This window comes from Nyctibius grandis, chromosome 3, assembly GCF_013368605.1.
Source record: "Nyctibius grandis isolate bNycGra1 chromosome 3, bNycGra1.pri, whole genome shotgun sequence".
NCBI lineage: Eukaryota > Metazoa > Chordata > Aves > Nyctibiiformes > Nyctibiidae > Nyctibius > Nyctibius grandis.
Genome location: NC_090660.1, coordinates 100,525,165 through 100,550,860, shown reverse-complemented (window position 1 = coordinate 100,550,860; position 25,696 = coordinate 100,525,165). Strand labels below are relative to the sequence as shown.

Here is a 25,696-nt window from a genome sequence, read left to right as displayed (position 1 = left end):
GTTGACTTCTGCAAGATCTATCGGTGCTGCAATCTCAGAAATTTAAAGTTAAATGGCAGAAGATACAAGACGGTTTAAAAAACTTCTGTTGCAGCAGTGGAATCAAAGTATTTTCATCAGATGGTTTGCTAGTTGTTAACACAGGAGGGAAAGAGCAAGTAGTTGACTTCAAATTTTGCCTAGCATACAGGCATTCAATTAAGGAAGCACATTTACAGGAACTTTAGCAGAATGAGTCTGATGAACACCTGTGATGAGCCATTGCTGGTAGTCCTGTGGTAGGGTACTGAAGAGACTGTGTCCTCTTACTGCAGATACCTAAAATGGGATGATGGTAATGGAACTTAGAGGCTGTAGCAGAGAGGGAGAATCTGCCTACCCTGTGCCCATCAAAGGCTTTTGTCACTCCCTCTCCCCTCGGGTGTAACAACTACCAAATCATTGCGGTTTATGTTATTTAGTAGTTTTAAAATAAATGAATACCATCAGGTATTCATGAAAAGGTTGCCCAGAGAAGCTGTGGATGCCCCCTCCCTGGCAGTGTTCAAGGTCAGGTTGGATGAGGCTTTGAGCAACCTGGTCTAGTGGAAAGGTGTCCCTGCCCATGGCAGAGGGGTTGGAACTAGATGATCTTTAAGGGCCCTTCCAACCCAAACCATTCTATGATTCGGGTTACCTTAAAAAGCTCAGTTTTGGACTGTGACAGTCAGCCAGTGCTGTGTAAAGACCTGCGATATCCTTGGGTGGAGTGGGTACCTCCAGGAGGAGGATGCAGCAGGGATCAGGAGGTAAACTACCACTGCTGGTGCCTGGGAGCCTGGAGATCTGTCATCTCTGAAAGCTTTTCCTTAAGTTTTATTTCCTGTTTCTTAAGTTTTATTTCCTAGCATAAGCTTTTTTTTATATGGCAGTTTAACGTAACGGTCCAGTTCAATCACCAGGTGTAAAATTTATCTAGGCTAACGTAACTCTTACATGAATTGGCTGATGAGCTGTAGGAGTGGTTGCTTGAAGATGCTGAGCCTTTGTAACAGCGCAGGTAGGTCCTGCTGGTTGCGTGTCGATGACCTGAATTCTGAACCTCATTTTCAGATTTTAATGGCAATTTCCATATTTCATGTGAGGAGTTTACTACTACTGTAGTATTTCCATCTCTTAAAAGTTGAGCAGAAATGTCACCAGCAACGAAAACTGGCAGGAGTTATCTTGGTCCTGCCATGGTCTGGGTAGTTGGTAGAAGGCAGTCTGCCTTTAGACACCTGATGTAACTGGATAACTGGAGTGTGCTGTGGACCTTTGTTTCCCGCTGACACCCACGAGCTGTGTGGGTGGGGGGCATTCTCTACCGCTTCCAGCAGTTAAAAGGAAGCCCAAAGTAAACTTAGTTTTGAACTGATGACTCTTCAGGTTTTATAAAGGAGTAGGGAGATTCTTTGGTGTAGGACTCCAGTTCTGATTTGCAGAACTTCGGTGCAATAGCGTACTGCTCTTAGCATTGTGTTTCTGAAGAACCACATATTAAGGGAAAAATGTAGCCAGAGAAGTGCTTAGGTGATGAAGGGATTTCTGGCAGTAACTAGGAAGTGCAATAATGGTTGATTTCTTTTGAGGCTGGTCCTGATATTTGTAGTCTTTACATCCTATTAATTCCTTGAAAGATAAGCTGATACAAGAATAATTTGCCAGGGCCAATGGCTCTTCTAAAAATCTTGGCTCAGGTTATATCCCCCTTCTTTCCACATATAAGATAAAAGCACTGTGAATATGAGGTTAACTGAATTCAAATAGAAGACTCTCTCGAGTTATTGCATTCCTTAGAAAATAAATACATTTCTCATATGGTTGAGATTGATCAAAAAAGTATTCTGTATGCCAGTGATTACATTCCCATCTGTGATTAAGGTTTTCTGTCTGCATCTGGTTTTCACATTATATTTCTGTAACAAGAATCCTTTATATGGCAGAGTTCACTCTCTGTATTTTCTATTAGCTGCAGCTTGAACTACTGCACGGATCGCAGATTTACACATGTGGTTTTCATTACTTCATACCATTGAGAAAAAGTAATATTTGTTTGGGAAAGTATGTTTTTCAAAATTTCCATGGTAATACAAAATGTTGATCCTTTTTTATAACACTTGTGTAAGACTACAAATTGTTTGAGGCTTTCTACTTTCAGTGAAGTTCAGACTCAGACAATTTTGCATGTAGATTCGAACAACAGCAGCAGTTCACAAAACAGGAGGCAAAAATACTTCTTAAAAAGGAGGATAGCATAGAATGGGCATAGCAGAATGCATCCATCACTTTGGAAAATGTAGCATATAAAGAAAATGAACGTGGGGCTGAAGCAAAGGAAGAGTAGTAAGTTAAAGTGATGTCTTCATTGTAAAGTGGATGACAGATGGGTTCTTTTTTTTTGGAGTAAGAACTTTTTTTTTTAACAGTAAGAGATTTAAAGATCTTTTACCAGCCATGAAAAGAGTATGCTCTTCAGCAGACACAAATATTGAATTGTTATATGTTACATAGTTTAACATATTTGATCATAATTATTTCTAGTGGCCAAATTAGTAAAGGTTAGCAAAACATGAATATATCTTTACAGATGGCTGCTATGCGTAATTCTGAATCCAAAATATGATGTTAATTTAATGTTCTACTGTAAGTCCATATTTCAACCAGATTGTGCTATCGTCACTCGGTAAAAAACTTGATCTTTAAATGATCTCAGTGAAATTAATAGGGCCACTTGGTCAGTGAAGGATTTTTCCATTTTGGTAAGGACATGAGTTTATGGCCATAAAAATCAAACAATAATAACAATTTAGGGAATGTTGTATGCATTTATGGAAATGTAAAGTGTTATGCAAAAATCTGGACAATTAAAAAATGTGCAATTCATGATAAGGCACAACTGAAAGGTAAATTTATTACCTATATAAGAACATGGTGACAAGTAGAGAATTTCATACAAAATAAAAACAATTTTAGAAAAGTAGTTACTTGCACCCAAGTTGGGGAGTCCTGACCACATTTTGGAATTATTTTCCAAATGCCAAAGGCAGTTGTGTCACATTGAAAGCTTCACAGTTGCCAAATCCTGGGTAGAGTTCTGCAGTCCTTACATGGCTCTTGTTTTCACTGAAATCAATAGAATTTTGGCTTCTGTCAGGACTGCGGGGAAACATCTGACCCACGAACATAGGAAAGAAAGGACTTTGAGTGGTGAACTCCTTTGTTCTGGAACCTCAACTTTAACTTGGGAAAGTTTGTTTTGATTTGAGGAGGGTGCTTGTTTGTGGGAAAGATTGCAATTTATACCGTAAACACAAATGTGATCTTTTGCAAATGCCTTTGAGCGATAACATTTTTTTTTCAGGAAGATCTAGTCCAGGAGAGGGTTGGGGATGGGTTATGGGTTAGATGCATGCAGCTGCGACCAGAACCTTATGCATGCTTAACTTTATGTCCCAAAATACCTGAATGCAGATTGAAGCATGTACGTAAATGTGTGTGCCTGGCTCTGAAAATCTTTCTCCCTTGACATAATTACGAACCCTTGAAAAGCATATTAATGTCTTGGAAAAACTGACAACCCTGTAATGCAGACTCCTACAAATGACAAAGTATTTGTGTAACCCAAATAAACAGTTTTTGTAGGTGTTGGAGTGGGAGGGAAATTGCCTTTTCCAAAGTGGGAGGACGATTTGTAAATATATCAATAGCTTTTTGATCTCGCTTTGTTTAAGTGTGTTTGCTGTTATGACTTGCAAATCCAAATTAGATTTAGCGATGTGTAATTTCAAGGTCTCTATTTTTAGTAACCATGTTCGTTTAATAAATGATTCTCTAGAGCTTCTGTTGAACCAGGTAAAGTATGTAATATTTTATATTATATGAATGTATTTAAACCCAAACATTTTTACAGAATTAGCTAATAGGTGTTCTCATGGTAGAATACAATCTGCCCTTAGTTTGTTGCCCTCTATATGTTGACTGTTTTAAATGAGCAACTTATGAAACAGCCTTTGTCGAAGAATTAATACAGTTTTAAAGTACTGCCTTATATTAACTAAGAAAATGTGGGTAATTGATTTAGAATGATAGCGTTTCTGTCTTCCCCTTTTATTTAAAAGACTGCTATTGTCATGCAAATGAAGGGGTGTGGTGCTTCAAACTGGCTGTGATATGTGCTTCTTCTTCCTTTTTTTTTTTTTTTTTTTTTTTTTTTTTTATATTTGTTGTTGTCAATAGAAAAGATTGATCTCTGGACTGGTGAACATAATATCTGTCCCAGTCAGAAAAGGAAAGAGGAAATTAGCAGAGCGATTGGTGGAGAATGATATCTGTCAAAAGAAACACTTGGAGAGCACTGAGTTTAGTGATAGGTGACTGCCGGAAAAAAGGGAACTTTGAATTTTGTCAAGGTAAGGAACAGAAAAATATTTGATTTTGTAATGTGCGTACCTTTTAGAAGTTATTTCTAATGACTGTACCTTGCCTTGTAAACTGTAATTAAAAAAGAAATCTTTCCCTTTAGCCTCCAAAGAGTCTGCCTATATCAGTGAAGGTGGTGTCTTCATTTTAATATCACTGAGAAAGAGTACAGCGATGCCAATCAAATTCATCAGTGATGACTTTTCTAAAATTTTCCTTAGCTTAAATATATATATATGTGAAATTTTTAACTGTGTTTTTTTTGTGTTTTTGGTGACATAGGTGCTCGTTACGTGGCATGTAAATATTACTTGGCTGGGCTGTGAAAATAATAAAGTTCAGTTTCCTGAACTGTGAATTAGAACAGTATTTGCAACCAGGTTAAGGGACAGTTGTAATCACGGTGGCAAAATGGTTGTGTTTGTAATTTAGTGGAAGCCTCTGGTGAAATCATAGCATTGGGAATCTGTGATAAATTTGATTGGGATGATATTGAGAATGGATATTTCTGCTTCTTGTGTGCAAAGATTTTTACCACACTGGAAAAATAAATCTGCTATGGCAGAACAAAATTTCTAGATAACCTATGACTGTCATTCTTGTCTTCACTGTAACTACATTTTTTCTCCTAAAATAGTGTGTCTAGATAGCAAGAAACCACTAAACTGATTTTAAGTGCTTTCCAACACTCTGATACTTTCTTTCTCAGTGTTTGACCATTTCGCCTATGACATAACTTTGATAAGTGTACAACATCAAAATAAAATGAACAGTGTCTGAGTACTCTAGGCTATGCTCTGATTAGTTTTAAAGGTAGCTAAGCCTTGATCACATCACTTGTCTCCCCACCCAAGACACCGTGGCCCACGCTGCTCTGTCTGTGGGGTGTGGGGAGGAGATGGAGCACAGCTGGGAGAGCCAGCAGGAAGCTCTGCATGTCGCCTCGTGGCGAGGGGACGGGGCTGAGGTTTTGTGCACCAGTGTGAGCATACTTTTTAAAAATAAAATCCTATTAAAAGTGAATTTGCAGTCTAATTTGAGTTCCTAGCTCAGTTTAAAACGGGTAAATGCTTCTCTGGGACCTTCCTGTACACAGGCAGCATTGGAAAAGAATGAATGAATAATCTTAGCAGGGTTTCTTCTTGCATTTTTATTTTGATAATTTAGCAGTGTCTAGCTTCTGACTAATTCTCTTTTTTTCTGACTACAGTCTATTTTTCAAAGTGCAAGTGTACCCCGTACAGGTGGTTGTTTGTTGGTTTCTTTTGCTGTATGGGTCTTCATAAAGGATTTTAAAAATAAATAAAAGTAAAGATTTCATGCCTGAAGCGTGCAGCGCTGGCATACTAATGGAAAACTTATTGTGGTTTATTGTTGTCAGAGCACGTGCAGGATAATGGGAATTTCCTACAACTTAGGAGAAAGGCATGTTTTCTAATACTGTTCATTTTTATAGAAAAAGGGAATTAACATGACTGAAATTCACTTCATCTTTATAAAGTCCAAATGATCTGGTTGTACTGCTGTAATATTCATAAATGGGAGGGAACGTAACTTTATCTGTCTAGTTAACCGTCAGGCAGGTCAGGCTGCCTGTATCACCTGAGTGCAGGCACATCTCTACCATTGTGAGGTTGCTGTGTACTAAATGATTCCCTTTCCTGTGCAGTTCTGTCAGTGTAGCCTTATACCAAAACAAACACATCCTCTCTGTAACACAATTTTACGGAGTCAACGATATTGTATTGTTTTCACCTTGGTAATGAAGATAATCCAAAACTGCTTTGTAGCTCTTTATAAAGTAATATCAGTGGTGGCTAGCCACTGATAGGTCTTTGAGCATTCCCATTTTGACATTTGCTTGAAATGAGATGACTGGGTAAGGTACCTACATCTGGGTATATGTGTTTGTCACACGTTCAAAAATTTTAGTCTTAAATGTCCAAAAAGCTCCACATTGCAATTTGGATGAGTGATTAAAGATGGGGTCAACACTCTTATAGCTTAACTTAATATGGACTTTTCTGTGCCCAAGAAGAGTTGACTTACTATTTGAAACCAAAATGGAATAAAAGGCAAAATAAAAGATGTTTGAGTCTATCACCTCCTTGAAACAGTGGCCTCATGTAGCATTAGACTACCTGCCTATGCTTTTGTGATCCCTTTTGTGCATCTTCATCTGTCTTTTGCTATTGCAAAGTTGTCTTTTCTTGTTTTCCTTTTTTATCCTCAAAACAATGGTTTGCTTACCTATGTATCTTAAAGACTACAGTTGAAATAATAAACCCCCCTTCTAATATATAACAGATGCAAAAGTGGACAAGTGTATTATAGACGGCGAATTGTCATTACGCAGCTCGCAATCAGGTTTTCATCTGTTCATGTGGTGTACACCTGTGGCTTGCTGGTGTTGCTCTTGATTGGAGTGTGAGAGATCTTAATGAAAAACAAAGCCAGGATGACAAGAAGAGACTCTATGGCACACACGGGTTACTTCACACATCGTAAGAAAGTGAAATTCGAAATACACTGGTTTGGAGAGAATGCCTCATGATGAGGGAGCGTGGCTGGGTGACTCTGCAAAGGGAACCGGGGTCCTGCTCGTTTCTGCCTTGCAAATCAGGTGTTTTTCTGTGTAGGTCAGGTTGATTTGGACCAATTGAGAGCGGTGGCAAATTTCTCCAGCTTACTTTCTGAGCCAGTAAGAGTATCCTGGGCAGGAATCCAGCTTTTGAAGTACAGAGAAAATAACCCATAATCTATATAAAACTCTGGCGGATGGGGAAGGGAGGAAATTTACAGAGAATAACTGAGTTTGAGAACAACTATGTTAAAAGTAGAATGTCAGGGGAGTGTGTATGTGACATTAGTATTTATTTCAATTTGAAAATACAATCTTTTAAACCTTTGAGGTGAGCAGAGGATGAGCTCTCACAATATGATCTATTTATTAGTAAACTGAAACCAAGCACTTCAGCTGAAGCTGAAGTTCCTTTTTCAAAGTGATTTGGGTTCTCTCTCTTTTTTTTTTTTTTATTTTTTTTTCCCCCCTCTTGGTAATGTACTGTGGCTCTGATAACGTTAATGGGCTTTGCCCCACATGGAGCAGTGAGTGTATTGTACCACTGCTCACTGATCCCAGGTCAGTGTGATGCGTGAAATCAATTTCTTTGAATCTCTTTGCCTGTATAGGAATTTGGCGGCATGCCAGTTGTTTTCATTTAATGTTCTTTGTGTTGAACACAGCCAAGCAGGCATGCTTTTGTACTCCTCTTTCTTCTGGGCTCTTCTCTTTTCAGCCAATATACTATTCTGTGGATTTTTCAGAAAGAAGTAGAAATGTGTTACATTTTTAAAAAAATCATTTTTGTTTAAATAGCCTTTAAAGACTGTAGAAACTAGGTCAGTCATAGAGCAGTCTGTGTAGGGTTTTCACTGAGTATAGGTGGGAACACCTGCCTGTTTCCACTTCTTAAATTTGGGGAAGAAGAGAGAGAAAACACTGGTCTATTTTTCTAATGCCCAGTTGTATGATTTATGTCCTCTTGTAAGACAAAGACTCTTCAATAATGCTTAAATCAGAATAATTTTATTTCTAAATAAGTGAATGTCTGGCAGTTGGTTGGACGAATCGGAAATACATTTCAGGATCTTTTTAATTTTGAGTGATGACCTTAAAGTAAGCATTAATTTGGGAATCCCTTGTCTCATTTTTTTGTCTGTTTCTCCCCTCCCCCAGCTATTTAATATTTTGAATGGCTGGCTGAAGAACAGCTACCTGAAAGTACCCATTTATTTCTTTTTTTTTAATGAGAAAGCAGCAAGGCTTGTGGAACAGAGCAAGTAATTTAGCCCTCCTTAAATAGGGGGAAAAAAAAAAAAGGAATAGACAGCAGTGGATATTTCCAGGAGGATTTGTTTTAGAGCTTGGTGTCGGGAGCGGGAGTAGAGGACTCTGTTGATGCTTCAGGCGGTTGGTGCGGAAGTCGATATGCACAACCACGGAGCCGTGGCGCAGGGGTCAGACTCGTACACATCAGCCCCGTTTCCTTGTTTAATTACCTGAAGAGCAAAACATCCAGGCTTGGGAGTGTGTGAAAACCCAGTATCTCGAACAGCAGTTTGCTGCTCTGATATCCTGCGAGGCCAGCCCCGTCTGTCCACAAACGTCAGGGCTGGTTCCTGACAGTGGGCTATCTCTGCCGGGCCTGGGTTCCTTCCATTCAGGAGGCATTGTGTGGAAGAGGGTTTGGTCAGGAATTTGAGGTTCCTGCCGGTTCTTCCAGCCCGAACAACCCTGTGACAGATAGGCCTGATTTTTTTTTTCTTTTAAAGAATAATAAAAAAAAAAAAATTGGCTCTTTTTAGTCTTTCCCTTGTAATTCTGGCATTGGTATAATACTGACTGAAACAAAACAAGTTAACCCTTTTGCTTCCAAATTGGCAGTTTTTCCTTTTACTTTATTATTCTTTCTTCCCTTGCTCCATCTCTTATTTTCAGAGGTAAAACTTTCTGAGGAGCAAATTCTTTCAGGTGGAGTTTGTGCTATGCAGTAAATAAACTTATGAAAATGTTTATTTTTTTGTAGCAACCATTGACATAAGTATCATACTTAGCATTTAAGTTTTTCATTTTCAGCATGCTTAGCAACATTATTTTTATTCATCATGTGGAATAAAACCAAGTCAGTGTTTGTTCTGGAATGGCCTGTTGAAACAGTGGTGGCACCTATCAGTGCTTTCATTCTCATTATTCATGTGAATTTCTTAGATGTCCAGCTGAGTGTTCAATTATGAAATAATGGGATAGGGTCAGTTATAGTCCTTGTTCCTCGTAGTTGCTGTTTTTTGAGGTCGTTCAACAGGCTGATGATTCGGGTGCACAAGGCAGGGCTCTGTGCAACGGCCAAGTTTTGGCCCATAGATGGAAAGTGTTCATTGGGATGTAAAACTCAAGGTCATAGCTGAAAGATACTGAAATGTTCGTTTAGATCCTGAATATTTTTTTTTTTTTTTAGTTTGTGAAGAATTAAAGTATGACTTTTTGTTCAGACAATAAATGAAGAATATGACTCTTATTTGGCTAATTTTAATACTCTAGTTTATAGCAGAGTGCTGTTCATAGTTGTACTGGCAGAACTTAAGATCACAAGGTACAAGTAGTAGAGGGAGGGCACATAATTAATATGGCTTTGCAGCAAAAATGAGGGTAGCCAAACCAAGACAGTGACTTTTGCCTTTTATTGTTGTGGGCAGAAGCTGGTCCAAGAAAGATATTTGTGGTTCTAGGAGTGGAGAACGGAGATCTGAAACTTAACTATGGTTTCGTTTTCTTTTATGCTGGAGGCTTTCAGTCCAGTCTATAGAGTTATGCCTGTGGACTTGAGGGATATTTTCATGTCCTAATGATTTTGGGTACTTTGTAGGTGAGATCAAAATCAATCATTTGAGCAGTAACTTGTATTTTACCTGCTAATATTTCATTAGGATTTTGTAATACAGATTTAAGGGCATACTTTCCTTCTTACATGCAAAATTACCAGGTAAGAGTTTTGGGGACTCGTCGTTAAGAGAAGGTAGCCTTTAGTGGGCATATGTAGCTGGGAGTACCTGGGAGTCACACCACGATAGTGCGGTGGGACCAAAAGAGCCATTATGATCTATTGTGCTACTAATCCTCCATCTAAGAAGGATTTGCAGGGGATGGTGCAACAAAAGAGCTGTTACAGTGTATCAGATTGATAATTGTGATCTAATAAACTCTTAAACATGTACATAATCCTTCACCTTTAGAATCAGGCCCCCTTCTTCATTGTGAACTCCTTAGGCTACTCTGGTGTAAAAGTGCCTTTAAGTAAAAGTGAATTACTTAGATATGTAGTTTTAAATCTCTTTATCCTGTTGTACTGTAAAGAAGCCATAGTTTAAATAAGCATTGCTTGTATCTACAGGATGAAAAAAAAGATGGTTTATGCATTGTGGTCAGTGTCATGTTCCTGTAGGGTTTGTACATATAAAGGAAATTACGTGTCTGTATGAAAGTGCTATTAGTTAAACCTTTACAAGTCATCTACATTGTGTCCCTCTTTCCAGTGTTTTTTGCAGAGTTCATAGTCTAATGAACTGTCCGTGACCTCTAGCCAACCATTGCCCACCTCAACCAGCAGCATAGTAAAAGAAAGTTCTCCATGGACGCATGGTGACGACAGTAACCACACTGTCTTTGCTCCCACCCATGGGGTGTCTAGCTCCTCTTTGAAGATGGCAGAAAATGATAGCCTTTAATCCATGGTTGCCACCTCAAAAATCCCTCAGAGATAATGGCTTTAAATCAGCATCCTGTTTGAAAAAATATTTATCTTGGGCATCTCCACAAGTCTCTGCTGTGACAATCTTGCTTAAGGAAAGTTCTTGCAGATAACGGTTCCCAAGCTGGTTTGGGCTTTATTAAAACTGGTACCTTGCGTTGTGCCCAGACACTTATTGCTGCTCTTTGCAGATGTTCTCCTAGTGTGAAGTGGTGTAATTTGCTCTTTGTATGAAATTCCACTTCATAATCGCCTCTGCATTCTTCTCCTGCTTCTCTTCTGAATGGCTACAGTGAAGCACCATGTGGAGTACAACACAATTCGATAAAATGAAATGATATTTAAAGGCCTGTGTTCCTCAAGGCTCCTCCCTGTTCCTAAAGAAGCAAAGATTTTGTATGTTAATTTTCCTTATCTATGATGGGATTTGTCTGGGTCGGACTAAAAGCACAAAGCTTATGTCAACACATTGTGCTTCCAGGGAACGTGGTGTGCTCCTCTGATTGCCCATTAAGTGGATCCTGTTCTGGCTCAGTTTTGTAGTGGAAACCTAACTGGCACAGTGTTTGTCCCTCAGTGCTAGGGTGCTGGTTGTTGATCTTTCATTTATGTGTTAATTGTGGATAATATTTTATGGTAGTACTCACAGCATCAAATTCTGAAAGTATTTCTAGCTTTCAGGGCTAACAGAGTCAGGAGAGGATGAATGTCCGAGGCAGCAGGAGTAGAGACATGTCATGTAGTGGATTGGGGAAGGGAGGTGTGTAGCAGGGTGAGGAGGTGGCCCCAGAGTGAAGAACGTAGGGTTAGGCATGATGGCAGAGAGAAGACAGAGGGCACTGAACAGAAAGTAAGAGAAAAATGTGATGGAAGATGTAACGAAGGAAACAATGGAAAGAAAAATAGTTCTTTTACTAAAATCAGTACCTTCCCTTTGTCACTCACAAACAATAATGCTTTTCCGTCATCAAGGGTTGAGTGAGTCTGTGTACTGATTCTGCTGTGTTTCCAGACAACTGCATTAGAGCAGTTCACTTGGTAATGTTGCTTTGCCATTTTAGCAATTACAGGGTCTGCCAGTGGGTTGTCCTATTATAACTGTGAGAAGACTCATCCATAATCACTTTCTGTTAGGACTTAGTTCTCATCACGTAAAAAGGTGCCCCCCTGCCTTTATGCCATTACACCTTCTCCTTCATCAGGGAAGGTTAAAATATTTGATGAGGAAGTGGCTTTCTCACCTGGCTCTGGAAAGCAAATAGTTCAAATGGGGAAATAATGCTTAGCTGTCCTAGATATGCTCCAGTATTTATTTATAGTCCTCATTCACTGCACTCTTGACAGTATTCAGTAGTTGACGGATGTCATACTAAAATAAAGGCATTAATAGTAAACACCAACATACTGTACAATGGCACTGCTGTGATGTTACTGGCACTACCATGTATATAAACACACAACAAGGCTTGCAGAATGGCCTGGTTTCCAGCCCATTATAGTGGAGGCCAGTGTAAAGATTTTGCTGTCTGATGTAAGACTAAGCTTTATTTTCTGAATGCTTGTCAGTTTGTTTTACAAACACGACGTTATCCTTATATTATTGAATATAATATGTGTGGACTAATATTATTCTTTAATTTCCCTTATATGTCTGCTGACTATTATGGTTTGCAAATTTGTATTGAATCTTATGAGCAACAATAGCTTTGTGCCAAGGCCCCTTTGAACAAGCTTTTGTACCACTATAAATGTAGTAAATAAGTACAAATTGATCAATATATGACAAAAGGGTGAAGAAGGGAGGTCAAGAGGTAAGAATATTTCCATATAAAACATTTTTTCCCTGTTGAAAATGGCAGTACGAGCATAAATAAATGTTTTGTATTGCTGTGTATTTGCTCCACCTGGTGGATTTTCCCAAAAGTGTTTTTAATCCTTGCTAATAAGGGGAAGCTGTCTTTAGTTAAGTATAAAACCCAGTACCAAAAGTGAAGGCAACTTTTTTTTTTTTTTTTAGAGAAGCAATAGTGTTGCAAAAGGCAGATTTGGGGAAAGAAAGCATTAAGATTAGGTATTTCTCTTGACCGCGCTTGGTCAGTACAGTAATCTATGAAAGCATGGCATTCCAAATCAATTAATGATAACAGTTTACTCTTGGGCTAATCTAGAGATTAGTAATTAAAAAGCCCAAATCTATGGCTTGTGGGGTTATACGTGATCAGTGAAAGCGAGGATTTGGTATGCCCCCCCCATAATTCTTGAGCCCCTCTGATGAGAAGTAGCAGTGCTATTGAAAAACAGAGTTCCTGAGCTGAAGTGTTACCACTGTACATCAGCATAAAATCTGTCTGTCATTAAGCTAGCTTTGCAAACATTGTTTTCTTTGGAATTCGTAAGGACTCGGTTATGCTTTGATCATCTCATTGTTCTCCTTAGGTTATTTTTTCCCTTTAGAGGGTAATGGCTCCCTAACAGAAGGTGAAGTTTAGAAAATAGTGTCTCCATATGCAAGGGATTTGGAGACCTTTTTATTGTCTTTAAAAATGTCATTCATAGTCCTCATTAGCATTTATTGTTGCAAGCGTACAAGCAGAAAATGTGAAATTGGTATGTCATGAATAGCTCCACAGAGCTCTAGAGCCCTGAAATTTTGCCTGCAGTGTGGTGTGGGGCAGGCATTGAGAGAAAGCTGGCCAGATGGCTGCCAGCACAGAGCAGAGCTGCAGGTTTTTGTCTCTGGTGCTGAGAGGAGGGAAAGTTCACTGGAGCATACGCTATCACCCCTTGCGTTTTAACAAAACTAACTTGCCATCAGTCAAAACGGGGAGGTGGTGACATTGAAACAAAAGTTTTCAATATAATGTAACAGTCCCTGTCAGATGAATAAAATATGTTTAGTTAGTGTCACAAATATTGACATGTTACAAAGAAAAATGCGAGGTTCGAATTTATGGCTCGTGCTAGATACGCTTTCACACAAATATGCTCTCACATTATCTTTATTATGAAAATCCTAAGCATTGAAAAGACATCGATTAGAGGTCAAAACTAGGGTTAATATACTACAGCAGGAGGAGTTTCCCTACGCATGTTAAATGAGCAAACACTCTGAGCTTCAAGTCAAAAAGCAACTGATAGCTTGAAACCTTTTTTTTTCTTTTTTTTTTTTTTTTTCCTCTTTCTTTTTGGATCTTAAAATATGACCTTAGTTCAACAGGACCAGATATTCTCGTCCAGTCTTCTCCTGGTCACACTGAATGTGTTGGTCCTCCTGTCAGTAAAATGGCAGCTTTGGTATTTTCTTGTGTCCTTTCAGAAATAATATCAAGTATCGAATTTTCTGAAGTGCATCAGTGATGTCTATGCTCAGGTGGTGTGGTAATTTCCTTTGAATCCAAATGATGATAGAAATTAACAGTCAATTCTAATTTACTTTACCCACACTATAGAAATACTGTATTTAATAAAAAAAATGCAAGGCAAAACTTGTTTTAGCCCTGATCAAGTGAAAGAAATAGACACCAAACCAGGTATGTATATGTGAGTTTGTCCATGAGTGTTGCTACTAAAATGCACATTTTACTGCGTTCTTTAAGACCTGAAGCCTATGTTGACCCTCCTGTTCTGAGTCAACTAATTTTTGGTGGAACTGTTCTTCTATGATAGGTCTTTGTGGGTATTTCCATTGTTTTAAAACCTGAAATACACCACTGGGATTTCTGGCAGTGTTCAACAAGAATGAATTTTTTTGGGGTTTTTTTTGATCAAAAAGCACTAGGCAATCTTGGTTGCCAAGTCTGACCTACTGCCAAGGTTGTCTTTTCTTAACAGATGATTTGAAATTCTCTGTTTCTGGTTATCCTGTTGAAATAGTATGACTTTTACATTTTCTTAACTGAAAAGAGAGATGAATGCTTTCTTACTTCCAATGAACTTAATCCAGTAGTAGAGGTAACATGATGAACGATTTCTTTTAGGCAACCAAGAATATTTTCTTCCCATCTTGGTGACTCTAGCTTTGAACTATTGAGTATTTGTGTAGGTAATCTCAGTTAGTCTGCGTTTCACAGAGCTATGTATGTTTTAAGGGTCCCATTTGTCTTTTTTTCAGAAGTCCAGAAAGCCTTGCCAATAAGGAAATGCTTAGGGAAATGTTTGTTGTTATCTGGCACATGTTTTGTGTTGCATGCATTAAGAGCTACTGTTAACAGATAAGCACATATCTTATTGGAATGTTTTAATCCCTTTTCCAAGCAAAGAATTAGAAGCTTATAAAGAAGGGCCTTTCTTGAATAGCTTGAGCTCTTTTGCGGTAGTGTGGTAAAGGCAACGGATGTCGTGGAAAAAGTTACACTGAGGGTACCCATTGCAGTCCTAGGTGGACTACTGTTGCACCAGGAGACAGGAGATACTGGGCAGCAAGAAATTACTGAGCTTCTCCTGAAGGTGTTGCCTTTACTGTACTTTGGTTGGACAATCAACTGAATAAAGTTCAGAAAGCACCCAGAAGTGGTCGTCTCGTCCCCGCCGCCCCCCCCCGCCCCGCATCAGCTCTACAGCTCACACATTAGGTGGGTTTGCCCTGTCAGTGGGATGCCTTAAGAAAACACTAATAGCTTCCAGCTGGGTGGAAAATCAAAACGTTTGGGGGCTGACAAAACTAGCAGATTTGAATTTGAAAGCCCAGCTAATGCCTCCATTTTTATTTATCACTCGCCCATAAAAGATTATTTTGCAATATGTCAGCCTCATTTGGTGGCCAGTGGTCTGAAAGTGAAAGTGGAACAAGCAAGCAGGGAAATCTGGACATTAGTGAGTCCGCCCTTTCAAGCTGGTGTGCCACTTTGTGGAATGGCCTTCCCTGAGATTGGGGGGGTCCTAATGACCATTCATCAATGCTCGTTGACTGATCATTGAGTGCCTTCTCATTCAGTTTATCAAGTCTTGCACATAAAAAGTCAGAATAAGCATTATTCAGCTTTGTTAAAGCCAACTAGGAGTAAAATGCTCCATTTGAACCCATTTTGCCCTTGGTTTTTCACTTTGTTAATGCAGTCCTGCTTAAATGAGTGCTTTTATTGGGTCAGTTAGAATATCTGAAACTATTAATTCTCTTGTATTGAATAGCTGGTGGCAGGCCAGAGCAGATGGGGTAGCAAACTATTTGGTTGGGTGTATTGCTTTCAATTAGGATCAATGAGGTTTCAGCTCCTTTGAATTAACTCACTTAATACCCACTGTGTGAAGTCACAATGTATCACAACAGTCTGCTATAAGTAGAGCGGGAAGTTGAGAAGTCCTACAGAAAAGCTTTGAGTTAAATTCTTCCTTCACTGTTAATAGAGAGCTTTCATTAACTACAGATGCGTTTTCAGTGGACTTACAGTCCCTGTTATTAAGCTAGGTTTGCACAAAAGGCAATCTCTGTACTTTTAAATTTGGAATTTCTCTTTTCCATCAGATCCACATCTTAGCGACCTTATGCCATCCACTGCATGAAAATCTCCCTTTTCCCCCTTCAAATATATGCATATGGAGGCTGTGTTTCCTTCTTTACCCATTTTCAAAATTAAGAGTTGTAGGGGATTATTTAAAATTGTTTTGTAAAGTGTTTTGAATGATTGTCAAAGAAGGAGCTGATTCCCACCCAGGAGGGTGTAGCATAACATGCACCATAAAGGAACTGGCCGAAGATTATCTTCTGGATTTTCCTCTCTCTTTGTATCCCTTTCATTTTGGGATTACACATAATACTGACTCTTGTGATACAGCAGAATTGTTCCTGTGTTAAAACCACTGCTTTTCCTTTCTTAGCAGAGAATAAAACCGTTCTACAGATGGGCTGTATTCCTTTGTTTGGCTTCCTAAAATTTCAGACCTGGTGCAAAAACTGTTAGGGCAAGCTCTAAGTGACTGCATTAAAAATGGGTGTGGGGGGTGGGGACAGCAAATAAATATCCACAGATATTTATTCAGGGAGGACTGCCAAGCGGGTTGCAGCCTGCCTCAGTGTATTAAATAATGAGAGGGAAAAACTATTCATGCAGCTGGCTGCTTGAGAAAATGCTGAAGTAGTCTCAGATGCACAGGCATTTTGTTAGCCCCTTCCATGAGCAGACTTCTAGGTGAGAATCTCCAGGGATCCAGGTTTTGTTGACGTGGATCAATTTAAATGGCAATTACTGTAGTCAGATAACAGCTTAAAAAGGCTTTTTACACACAGAAAAAAGATGCATAATCACACAGCATATGGAAGTTCAATTTCGTGAGCCGTGGTCTCTGGATTTACAATGTACTGATATTAAGACCTACTTTTAAGAGTGAATATTGTTCGGTTTTATTAAAATGCGTCATACCTTTGACACGTTACTTTCTACTCTGAAGCTGATTCAGGCTGCATCTATGTTGATGGAAGGTTGCATTTCCAACTGTGAAAATGTTTCTCCTTTCATATAGAGTACAGCATTAAAAAAGAAAAACAACACAGCAAATACAGTACTAACTGACTGGTTTTAAGTAGTGCATCAAATAATAAAACAAAAAGAACGGCAGATTCTTTAAAGGCCTCGGTGGCGCAGACTTTGCTTGTTATTCTCTCCCTTTCCCCCCTCTACTTTCCCCCCCTTCATGAAAGCGGTCTGTCATGAAAACTTTTTCATTTTTCGGTGTTTCTCTTGGGCTCTCCGACACTCAAAAATCCATTACAGAGAGCTTCATTACAGTAGGTATCTGATGAAGATGAAGAAAAGACCTGCCTCCAGTAGCAGAGGCATTATATTGTTAGTGCTGGGGTGTTTACTGGGGCAAGGGGAGCTTCTCCTTTTCTTCTTTAAATGTCTTGCATTTAAAGGTCCTGTGTTTGGAGTCTCTCTCCTATTTAAGTGAAGCTTAAGGATGGCACTTAGCGTTAAAAAGTTATTGTGGAAATATCAGCAAATTAAGTGACTCATTTGCTTTAAGCGAGAAATACCCATGAGTTCAGTCCGGATATTGGAAGGCTTGTTATTTTTTGCTTAATTTCGCACGTGTGTCCTTTTCCTAAATAGATCCTTATCGGGCTCTGTGGCAGCTAGAGGAAGGAAGAGGAAGGCCTGAAAGAGAGGTTGTTTCTACGTAGCAGAGGCAGAAGATGTTATAACGCAAAATCAGGGGGATGCATAAATAAGTACAAAAGGATGAGTCTTGTACTGACAAGAATGCAGCTCTTGAAGATCTGACTGAGAATCTCTGCCTTTCTATATGGGTGTAAATGTATATTGCAAAGGCAAAGTCAAAACCAGGACCTACGTGCTAATTGCTGGAGAAATACTCGTTACTAAAGGGAGAAGCTTTTGCAAGTGCTAAATTGGAGGAGAGTTTTAAAAAGAAGATATTTTTCCTTGTGCCTGGAATTTTGTACAAGACTATACGTGCTACAGAAGGCATGCAAGTTAGGCGTATGTTTCTTCTAAGAGGCAAAGATGTTTTACAAAGGACTAAAGAGGGACTGCTGAGAAGAAAATAGCCAGCTTTAGATAAAGCACTATAACAAAGACTTGTAGTTTTATATATCATGGTGTCCATTAAAGCTTAATAGGGAAGAGTGCATTCAACCTAGCCAAGCATACGTTATTCATATGAAGGACAAACATTTAAGGGGTGTGCAAAATCAGAAATTGGGAAGACATGATTGTTGAGCTTTTGAAAAAGCTTTACAGGGAAGATTTTGTTTTCATCCCCCATGGATCACCATGCAAGGTAAAGGAGAGTAAGCTGCGAATGTTTGGAACATATCAATGCAGGAATCCCAGGGGGTTAAAAGCACTATAGTAAAAATAAAAGCGGTCTGCTTTCTAAGTGTGTTCTATTTTACACATACTACTGAGAATCTGAGAAAGGGAGTGATTTTGATACTCTGTTCACTATAATAAAACAGTATAATAATGACAAAAGTGTGGGGAGGAAGAGGAGGGGGGACCCTCTCGTATGTCCTTGTGCACGTTTTGAATTTCCAGCTAAATAAACAAACATAGTCCTATGGAGTGCAAAATTATGTCTGTTAAAAAAGAATGAATTTGTTTCCACTTTTGGAGGAGAGCTGATTTGAAGCGATGCTTTTTTCTTTAATTGCTGTCCACAGAAGAAAGGGTTAACTTTTAAAGAAAAAAATTGAATAATTCAGTGTTTGGCTTATCACTCCGCATTTTACTTTCTATTCTTTGGTCATCTGGAACTTGGTGTGAAAGGTAGAGTAAAAGGAGTCAGCTGAGGGGAGCCGGGGTTGTGATAATTTACACACACATCCCTGTCATTGTTCTGCCTGAAGAGACAGGGCTGGGTTCAAGGCCACATGTGCTCCTGTCATCATTCACATTTCTGCTCCAAGTGCAATACAGAGTGTCAGCTCTCCATCTGTCTTTGCCTGGCAAACGCACGCGCCCAGCATCCTGCCTCCAGCTACACTGCCACAGCCAGTTCTGATGGCCCTCCTCGCTTCTCTCTGCTCATTCCAGAACAGGAGGCACTGAGCCCTAAATAAGCTCGCTTTTAGGAGAGCCATTTACAGTGTGGTATATTTTATCCAAGGATGCCTGGTGAGTTGAAATTATTGCAGCTCTTTCGGTTTTAAATGAGGAAACGCTAATTGTTTTTTGATAGCGTTTTTTTCTTTTATATATTTTTTTTCCTCTCTTTTAATATAGAGGGTGATTTCCAAGCTGATACAGGTACGGAGCGATTGTGGATGCTAATTCTGTTGTGTATATGTTTGGGGGAGGGGAATTTGTGCGAGGGAGCTGCCAGAGATGGTACTTACAGCAGGACTGGATGTTTCAATGAAAAGGGATGGAAATAGCAGAAAGTCACCGGCTTTGTGGGTGTGGGTCTCTGCACAGGGGATCATTTTTAGCAAAGAGAAATACAGCTTCGGGCTGGCTTTCATGACTGTCAGCTGTACCTTGGATCTGCAAACACTTCATCGGCAGAGATCATTCACAGTGTTCACCCACTAGCTGAAATTATCTATGTGAAAAGCTGTTTATGGTAGAGAAGTGAAGGAGATTTATAAACAAATTATTCCAGCGTTGTCCTAGATCGTAGTCTTTAACTGTCACCAGGCAGATCACTGAAATATGTTGATTCGAAATAAAACAATAAAAAAATCTGCTGAATTAGGGGAATTGTTGTGGAGCTGGAAATTTTAATAGGTCGGTTTCCTCAGGAAAATATTATCCTTGGATCTTACAATCGCTTGTCTAATTGATAAGTGTTGCTGCCAATGAAAACGGTGCTTCTATGCAGGGTGATTTGTCTGAGGGGTTTTGTGAGATGCTTGACCAGGACGGAGTGGATTGAATTTTGTGTGTTTTGTTTGGTTTTTTTTCCTCCTTTGGTAAGCACTGATGAGAGCCGTGTGCCTGATTATAGCAGCCTGTGTCTCTGGATAAAAAAAGACAGGGCTAGAAATCCTACAGCTGGCTGGTTCTTGTGGGTTATTTGGGTAGGACAGGCAGAAGAGGCTACACTTGATCACAGTGAGTCTGTACACCTCACAGATGGTGTTTTGAAACAGTATCTGCCAGTTTGCTGCAACCACAGTTGCATGTAGGTATTGCCAGTTGTTGGAAGAATGTTTTCCTTTTAGGATTTTTATACACGGTCATACCCTACTGCTGGTATATTTGCTGATCCTCTGGTTGTAACAAGAAAGTGGGCTCTGTTTGCTCAAAGCACAAGCCTAAGAGGATTTATATGGTTGAAATATGGGCAAATTAATTTGCATAGATAACAACTGAGGACTATGAAAGGTCAATTTAACCCTTTAAACGCCAAATTTGATTTGCATGCATTACAGTCCTGGGAACGAGGTCTTCATTAGAAATATCATGGTAATTCATTGATTTGGAAAACTGTGCATTCTGCATGATTTGAATCCTCTGCCGTTTCCTTTATATTTGTATAAAACTCCTCTTCTCATGCAGCTTACTATTTCTGTGTTTTATTAAGATATTTAAATGTACTAAAATGACACAATCTTATCAGTTTTGATCCTTGTGTGCATTATTTGGGGCTACTGGCAGATACTGTTGGAATGCCTAGACTGGAGGTTTTTGAAAACCTAGTAAGCCTTTGGCATTTAAATTACTTAATCTACCTGCTGGTTAAAATTTCATGCATCTTTAATCAAAATGGCATGCGCTACACTCAAGTATGTATACCCTTACCAATACTCGTTAAGCTTTACCATTAAACAAATCTTTAATTTCCAGCATTCTCTTAAAGCAGTAGCAAGCAAGAAGTGTGTTTTAATGTCAGCTCAGAGTGTTAGAAAACCTTGCACTTGGATACAGAGAATACACTAACAGCTGTGACGGGGAACATGTGCCAGAATGGAGACACTTGAACAGATCTGACACTTGGCTATTTTTGACACCCATCTGCACTTTTTTACTCTCCTCTAGGATGAACTGCCTCTCAATCTGTTCACAGCATATTTTAGCCCTTTAATATTGTGGTGTTGGTTTTTTTCAAATGGGCATTATTAGCCATCTGGGGCAGATTTTGTATTTTAAAAGTAAGCACATTATGTACAGGAGATTAAAAGGATGTGTATTTTTATGTAATCTGATATTATGTCAGTGCCTTTTGTGTATGTGTGAAGTCCTGATTTCAGAAGCATCCCTTTAGTGATTTCTGACATCTGAAGCCCTTCTTCTTTTGGGCAAAGAACAGGAAGTAATAAAGACAGGTTCTGCTTTATGTGTAGCGATAACACTGCTACACAAAATAAATTTGCCCTTCAAAGACAAACTGCTCATACTGTTATAATTGCGACTGGCCGCTCACCTCCTCCCGTCCCTGTCAGGGCAGAGCGGCAGCAGCGAGGCTGGCTAATGAAACGCTGTAAAAGCGATTCAGATCTCTGCTAAGGCACTACTGCAACTCCGAGAAAAGTCTCTGGAAAGATAATCCTGTTAACATGCAGCTTGCAGTAACCGAGTTAACCTTTTTGTCATTCTATGTGGTGAACTCTAGGAAGTGCTTATCTCTAAATAATTGATGCTGGGGGAACAGTGTTTAAATCTAATACCATACACAGGTTTGTCTGGTTACTGTGAATGTGGTTTGTTTGGGTTTTTGTGTTTTTTTTTTTTTTTTTTTTTTTTTGTTTTTTTTTTTTTTTTTTTTTTTTTTGAACTGTTTATTCCGGACTTTATTTATGAAACATTACAAATCTATCAGTCATTTTATAGTACTTTCAAAAGAACAGATGTTGGCCTACAAAATGCTTTATTATTGCCCATGGCAGTATTCAGCATGGTTTCCTTAAAAGGACAATCAGTGATCACAGTCATTGTAGCCCAGAAATAATGCTGCTCTTTCAGAAGATGGCCTGGTATTAGGTCAGACCACCCTTTCTTTACTTCTGCTCTCCAGATGTGGCTGCAACTTTTTTTTTTTTTTAAAGTTCATGTTTCAAAAAAAAAAAAGGTTTTGTTTTCAAAATCTGGTTTTACTTAAGATATCTCCATCCTGGAGTGCATTTCATAAATTGCCCACATATTTTTCTTAGCAGAGAACTTAACTGGCTGTAATTTTTAACACATGGCCACATCATGTGATATTTTCAAAACATTTGCACATAGCTTTAAGAAGGTCCCAGCAGAAATGATCCATCATCTCACAGCCAGCCCGTTTCTTAACAGCATATCTGCATTTTCCATTTAGCAGAGCTATATATTATTAGCTTACATTTTGGGTAGTAAAACAGTGCATTGCTGATGGTAAAACATGGGCTTTATTATCTGCTGAAAAATGATTTGGCATTTATAGCCACTGTGTACTAGACTGGCTTTCTGGTTTTAACATCAGTGCTTGCAAGTGATGATTTGTTTAAAGAACAGAAACAAAATTGCCATGGACGTAACTGTTAGTGTCCTAGTAACTGAACATGTGGATTATCCACCTGTTTTTTAAATACATGCGTCTAAATGCTGTTATACAGCAAAAGTCTCCTAACAGTCCATTAACTGACTTGTTCTGGTTTAAGTTGCAGTTGCTATGCTGTTATATTAGGACAATTCTGTGTCTTACAAAACAAGTTTCCTGCCAAACGGGGAAAATGTGTCTGGAAATAAACTTAAGTCCGTGTGTCAACCTTGCATCATTATTCCAGTCATCCTACATAATGACTTTATCTTCCTCAGGATTCGGATAGGAGTGAAAACCATTTCCCTAAGAGGACCGTGGGTCACTAGGTTCTTCAGATATGTGTCGCAGGTTTTGGGAGACGATGTGCAATGACTTACTTTCAAAGTATTAAAGTTACTTCTTCTTTTATGGTAGTAATAAATTCCAAAGTCTGCATGACATTATTGCTCCTATTTTCAACCCATGGAGCTGTGAACGGCATCTTGCTACGTATGCATGGAAAGTAACTATCACGCCATGGGACGCAGATCATGCTGCAGAAATAACTGTGAGTGTATATATTTTTAAGCAGAGTCGCAAACTCTCTGTGAAGATTTAGTGCTTTTCAACTCAGACCCTTAGCTGAAGGGGAACAAACAAATTGGTTTCTCAGGCCTGGTACTACCTTGGTGTGCGTAGGATGTTCAGCACTGATTACACCTTGATTTGAAGATTTTGGGCTCCACACTCATGTATAAGGCATGATCATCATAGCCTGCAAATCAATCTGATCTGTGTATATGCGATTTCAAAAAAAAGACTTGAATATCAATTTTGGGTAGAATTCTAAAATGATGTGATATGCCAATTTGAAAAGTCCAAATAGAGAAGTTGATACATCTAAGAGTAGAAGACGACATGACATCTGGTCCTTTTCAGGACCTGTACATCTGCCTCTACTAGTTTTCTGGTTTGTTTGCTGGATCCTTTTTTCTTCCAAGTGTGTACATCAAGGATAACTATAAAAAATCAGCTGAAGCCTGATCTCTCACTACCAGGTCACAGACTGAAGCTAAGTGCGCAAGACACCTTCTGCACCTGAAGCAGTAGCTGGCTTCCAAATCCAAAATTGCATGCCTCAGCTCCCTCCTCATTCCAGATGCATCACTGTTACAGCTTTAAAGTTTCCCAAGCGTGTAGAGCTGCACCTGTGCACGCTAAGATCTGTCTCAGTATTGATAGGGTTAAGCAGGCCAGTGCTGAGTTCACACCTATGTCTTTCTGGAATTGAAGCATTTCTGTGTTTAAGTTGTTTGCACAGTTGGATCTGGTAGGTAATCTCGAAGGATGCCTAATGTGTATTTGGAATCGTTGGTTTCCTCACAAGTGCAGGCTTACTTTTCGTTCCCAGAAATGTGTGTGGTGTAGAATGGAGCACAGAGCCAGGGATGCTGAGGCAAGTAGAGATTAAATCGGGAAATCCATAGGGTGCAGCAGCGCTTGGATTTTTACTTGTACTCAGACACAGTCTAGCCATATTGGCCTGCTTGGCAAGGCTGATTCCATTCAGTATCCTGCTATGCGAACTCCACATTCATGCAGTTTCTTTGCAAAGCTGGTGAAGCCCTTGCCGTGCTGTATCATGCTATCTATATCACTGGCTCAACTCTTGAGGAGCTCAGCCGTCTCAGCACCACATTGCGTTTTGCAATGTACATCAGTTCTTTGTACCCCTTGTACACAAGAGTCATAAGGCAAAGAGCAGGACCAGCGCAGGAGATGCTTCCACCTCACTGCTGTTGATCTTGGGCCTTGGTCCCTCCTGAACTGTTTCCTGCTCAGTCCTTGGGCAGGACAAGTGCAATGGAGATTACTCCTATCTGGAGTAAGCCGCTGCTGGGCAGGAGCTTTCCCCCCCAACAGAGGGAATATGTTACAGATCTGAGCTTGAGCAATCAGAAGGAGGATTTGAATTCATGTCTTTCACTTCCAGAGTGAGGCTTCTACTCAAAAGACTTTAATAAAATCAAAACTCACCTCTTCCATCTCACCTAGCTGTGTCTTACACAAACCAGTTCTACTTGCCAATCTTCTGAAGGTGAGGATATGGACATCTTTTCCGGAGGAGGGAGTAGTGCTGTGGATCCCATGTCTCCAAGTTACTGAGGCTCTTGAAAGGCAGGAATAAAGCATACTGTCTCCAGTATTTCCCCGTTGGTGAGCTGTAGACCGTTCGTAGTTAAATATAACTAACCTGATACCATCTTTTCTGTCATGAGCTGTCTAGAGCTACCTAATGGGAGGGTGTAGAGAAGATAGATGGAGCCAAACTCTTCTCAGAGGTGCACAGTGATGGGATGGGAGGCAACAGGTGCAACTAATGGACCATGATAAATCTCAAGTAGATAGCAGGAAAAAATTCTTCACTTTAAGGATGGTCAGGCACTGAAAAAGGTTGTCCACAGTAGTTGTGGTATTTCCGTTATTGGAGACATTAAAAAGCCCTCTTGGACAATACCCCTGGAAACCTGATCTAACTGCACATGCTTTAAGGCAGAAGGGCTTGGACTAGCTGATCTCCTGAGGTCCCTTCAGACTATATGATGATTCTTTGTCCCTACTGGGTTCATTAGCTGTTTTGGATACCCAGTCCAAGGTACTTCACACCTGTGCATTGTATGGGAGAGCAGAGCAGTTCATTGCACTGGCTTTTGTGTTGTGTTTCAGGGGGAAATTTCAGCAGCGTTGAGCTTATGGGCACCTAAAGTTAATTATTCGTTGAATCTGATCTGAAACCATTACTTGATCTGTAACTTGCAGAATGAACTTTGCCTTTGCATGCTGGTAGAGGATCAGAATTTTCAGGCTCAGTACTGGCTGAAAGGGCTGCACCTCCTTCCCGTGGTAGCTCATGGAGCTGTGCTTCCACATACCAAAGCTGAACTTATTTCTCTGTACTGTTGGGGTTTTTTCATTTTTATTTTTTTCCCTACTAGTAATTTCTTCTTTACTGCCAGTTATAGACAGAGTATGAAGAAATAGCCTCATTGTGAGCATTG

At 39.5% G+C, this 25,696-nt stretch overlaps 1 protein-coding gene across 3 annotated transcripts in view; it reads left to right on the top strand.

The window, feature by feature from the left end:
* Window positions 1-25,696, top strand: part of RUNX1T1 (RUNX1 partner transcriptional co-repressor 1) — a 119,340-nt gene that overhangs the window by 16,431 nt on the left and 77,213 nt on the right. Inside the window, exon 2 of one of the 3 annotated variants that reach the window (XM_068396039.1) lies at window positions 4,258-4,430. The exons of the other annotated variants lie outside the window; for them this stretch is intronic. Within the exon in view, the coding sequence (XP_068252140.1) occupies window positions 4,343-4,430 (88 nt within the window). The 5' untranslated portion in view covers window positions 4,258-4,342. The remainder of the gene's footprint in view (window positions 1-4,257; window positions 4,431-25,696) is intronic. 3 annotated transcript variants of the gene reach the window in all.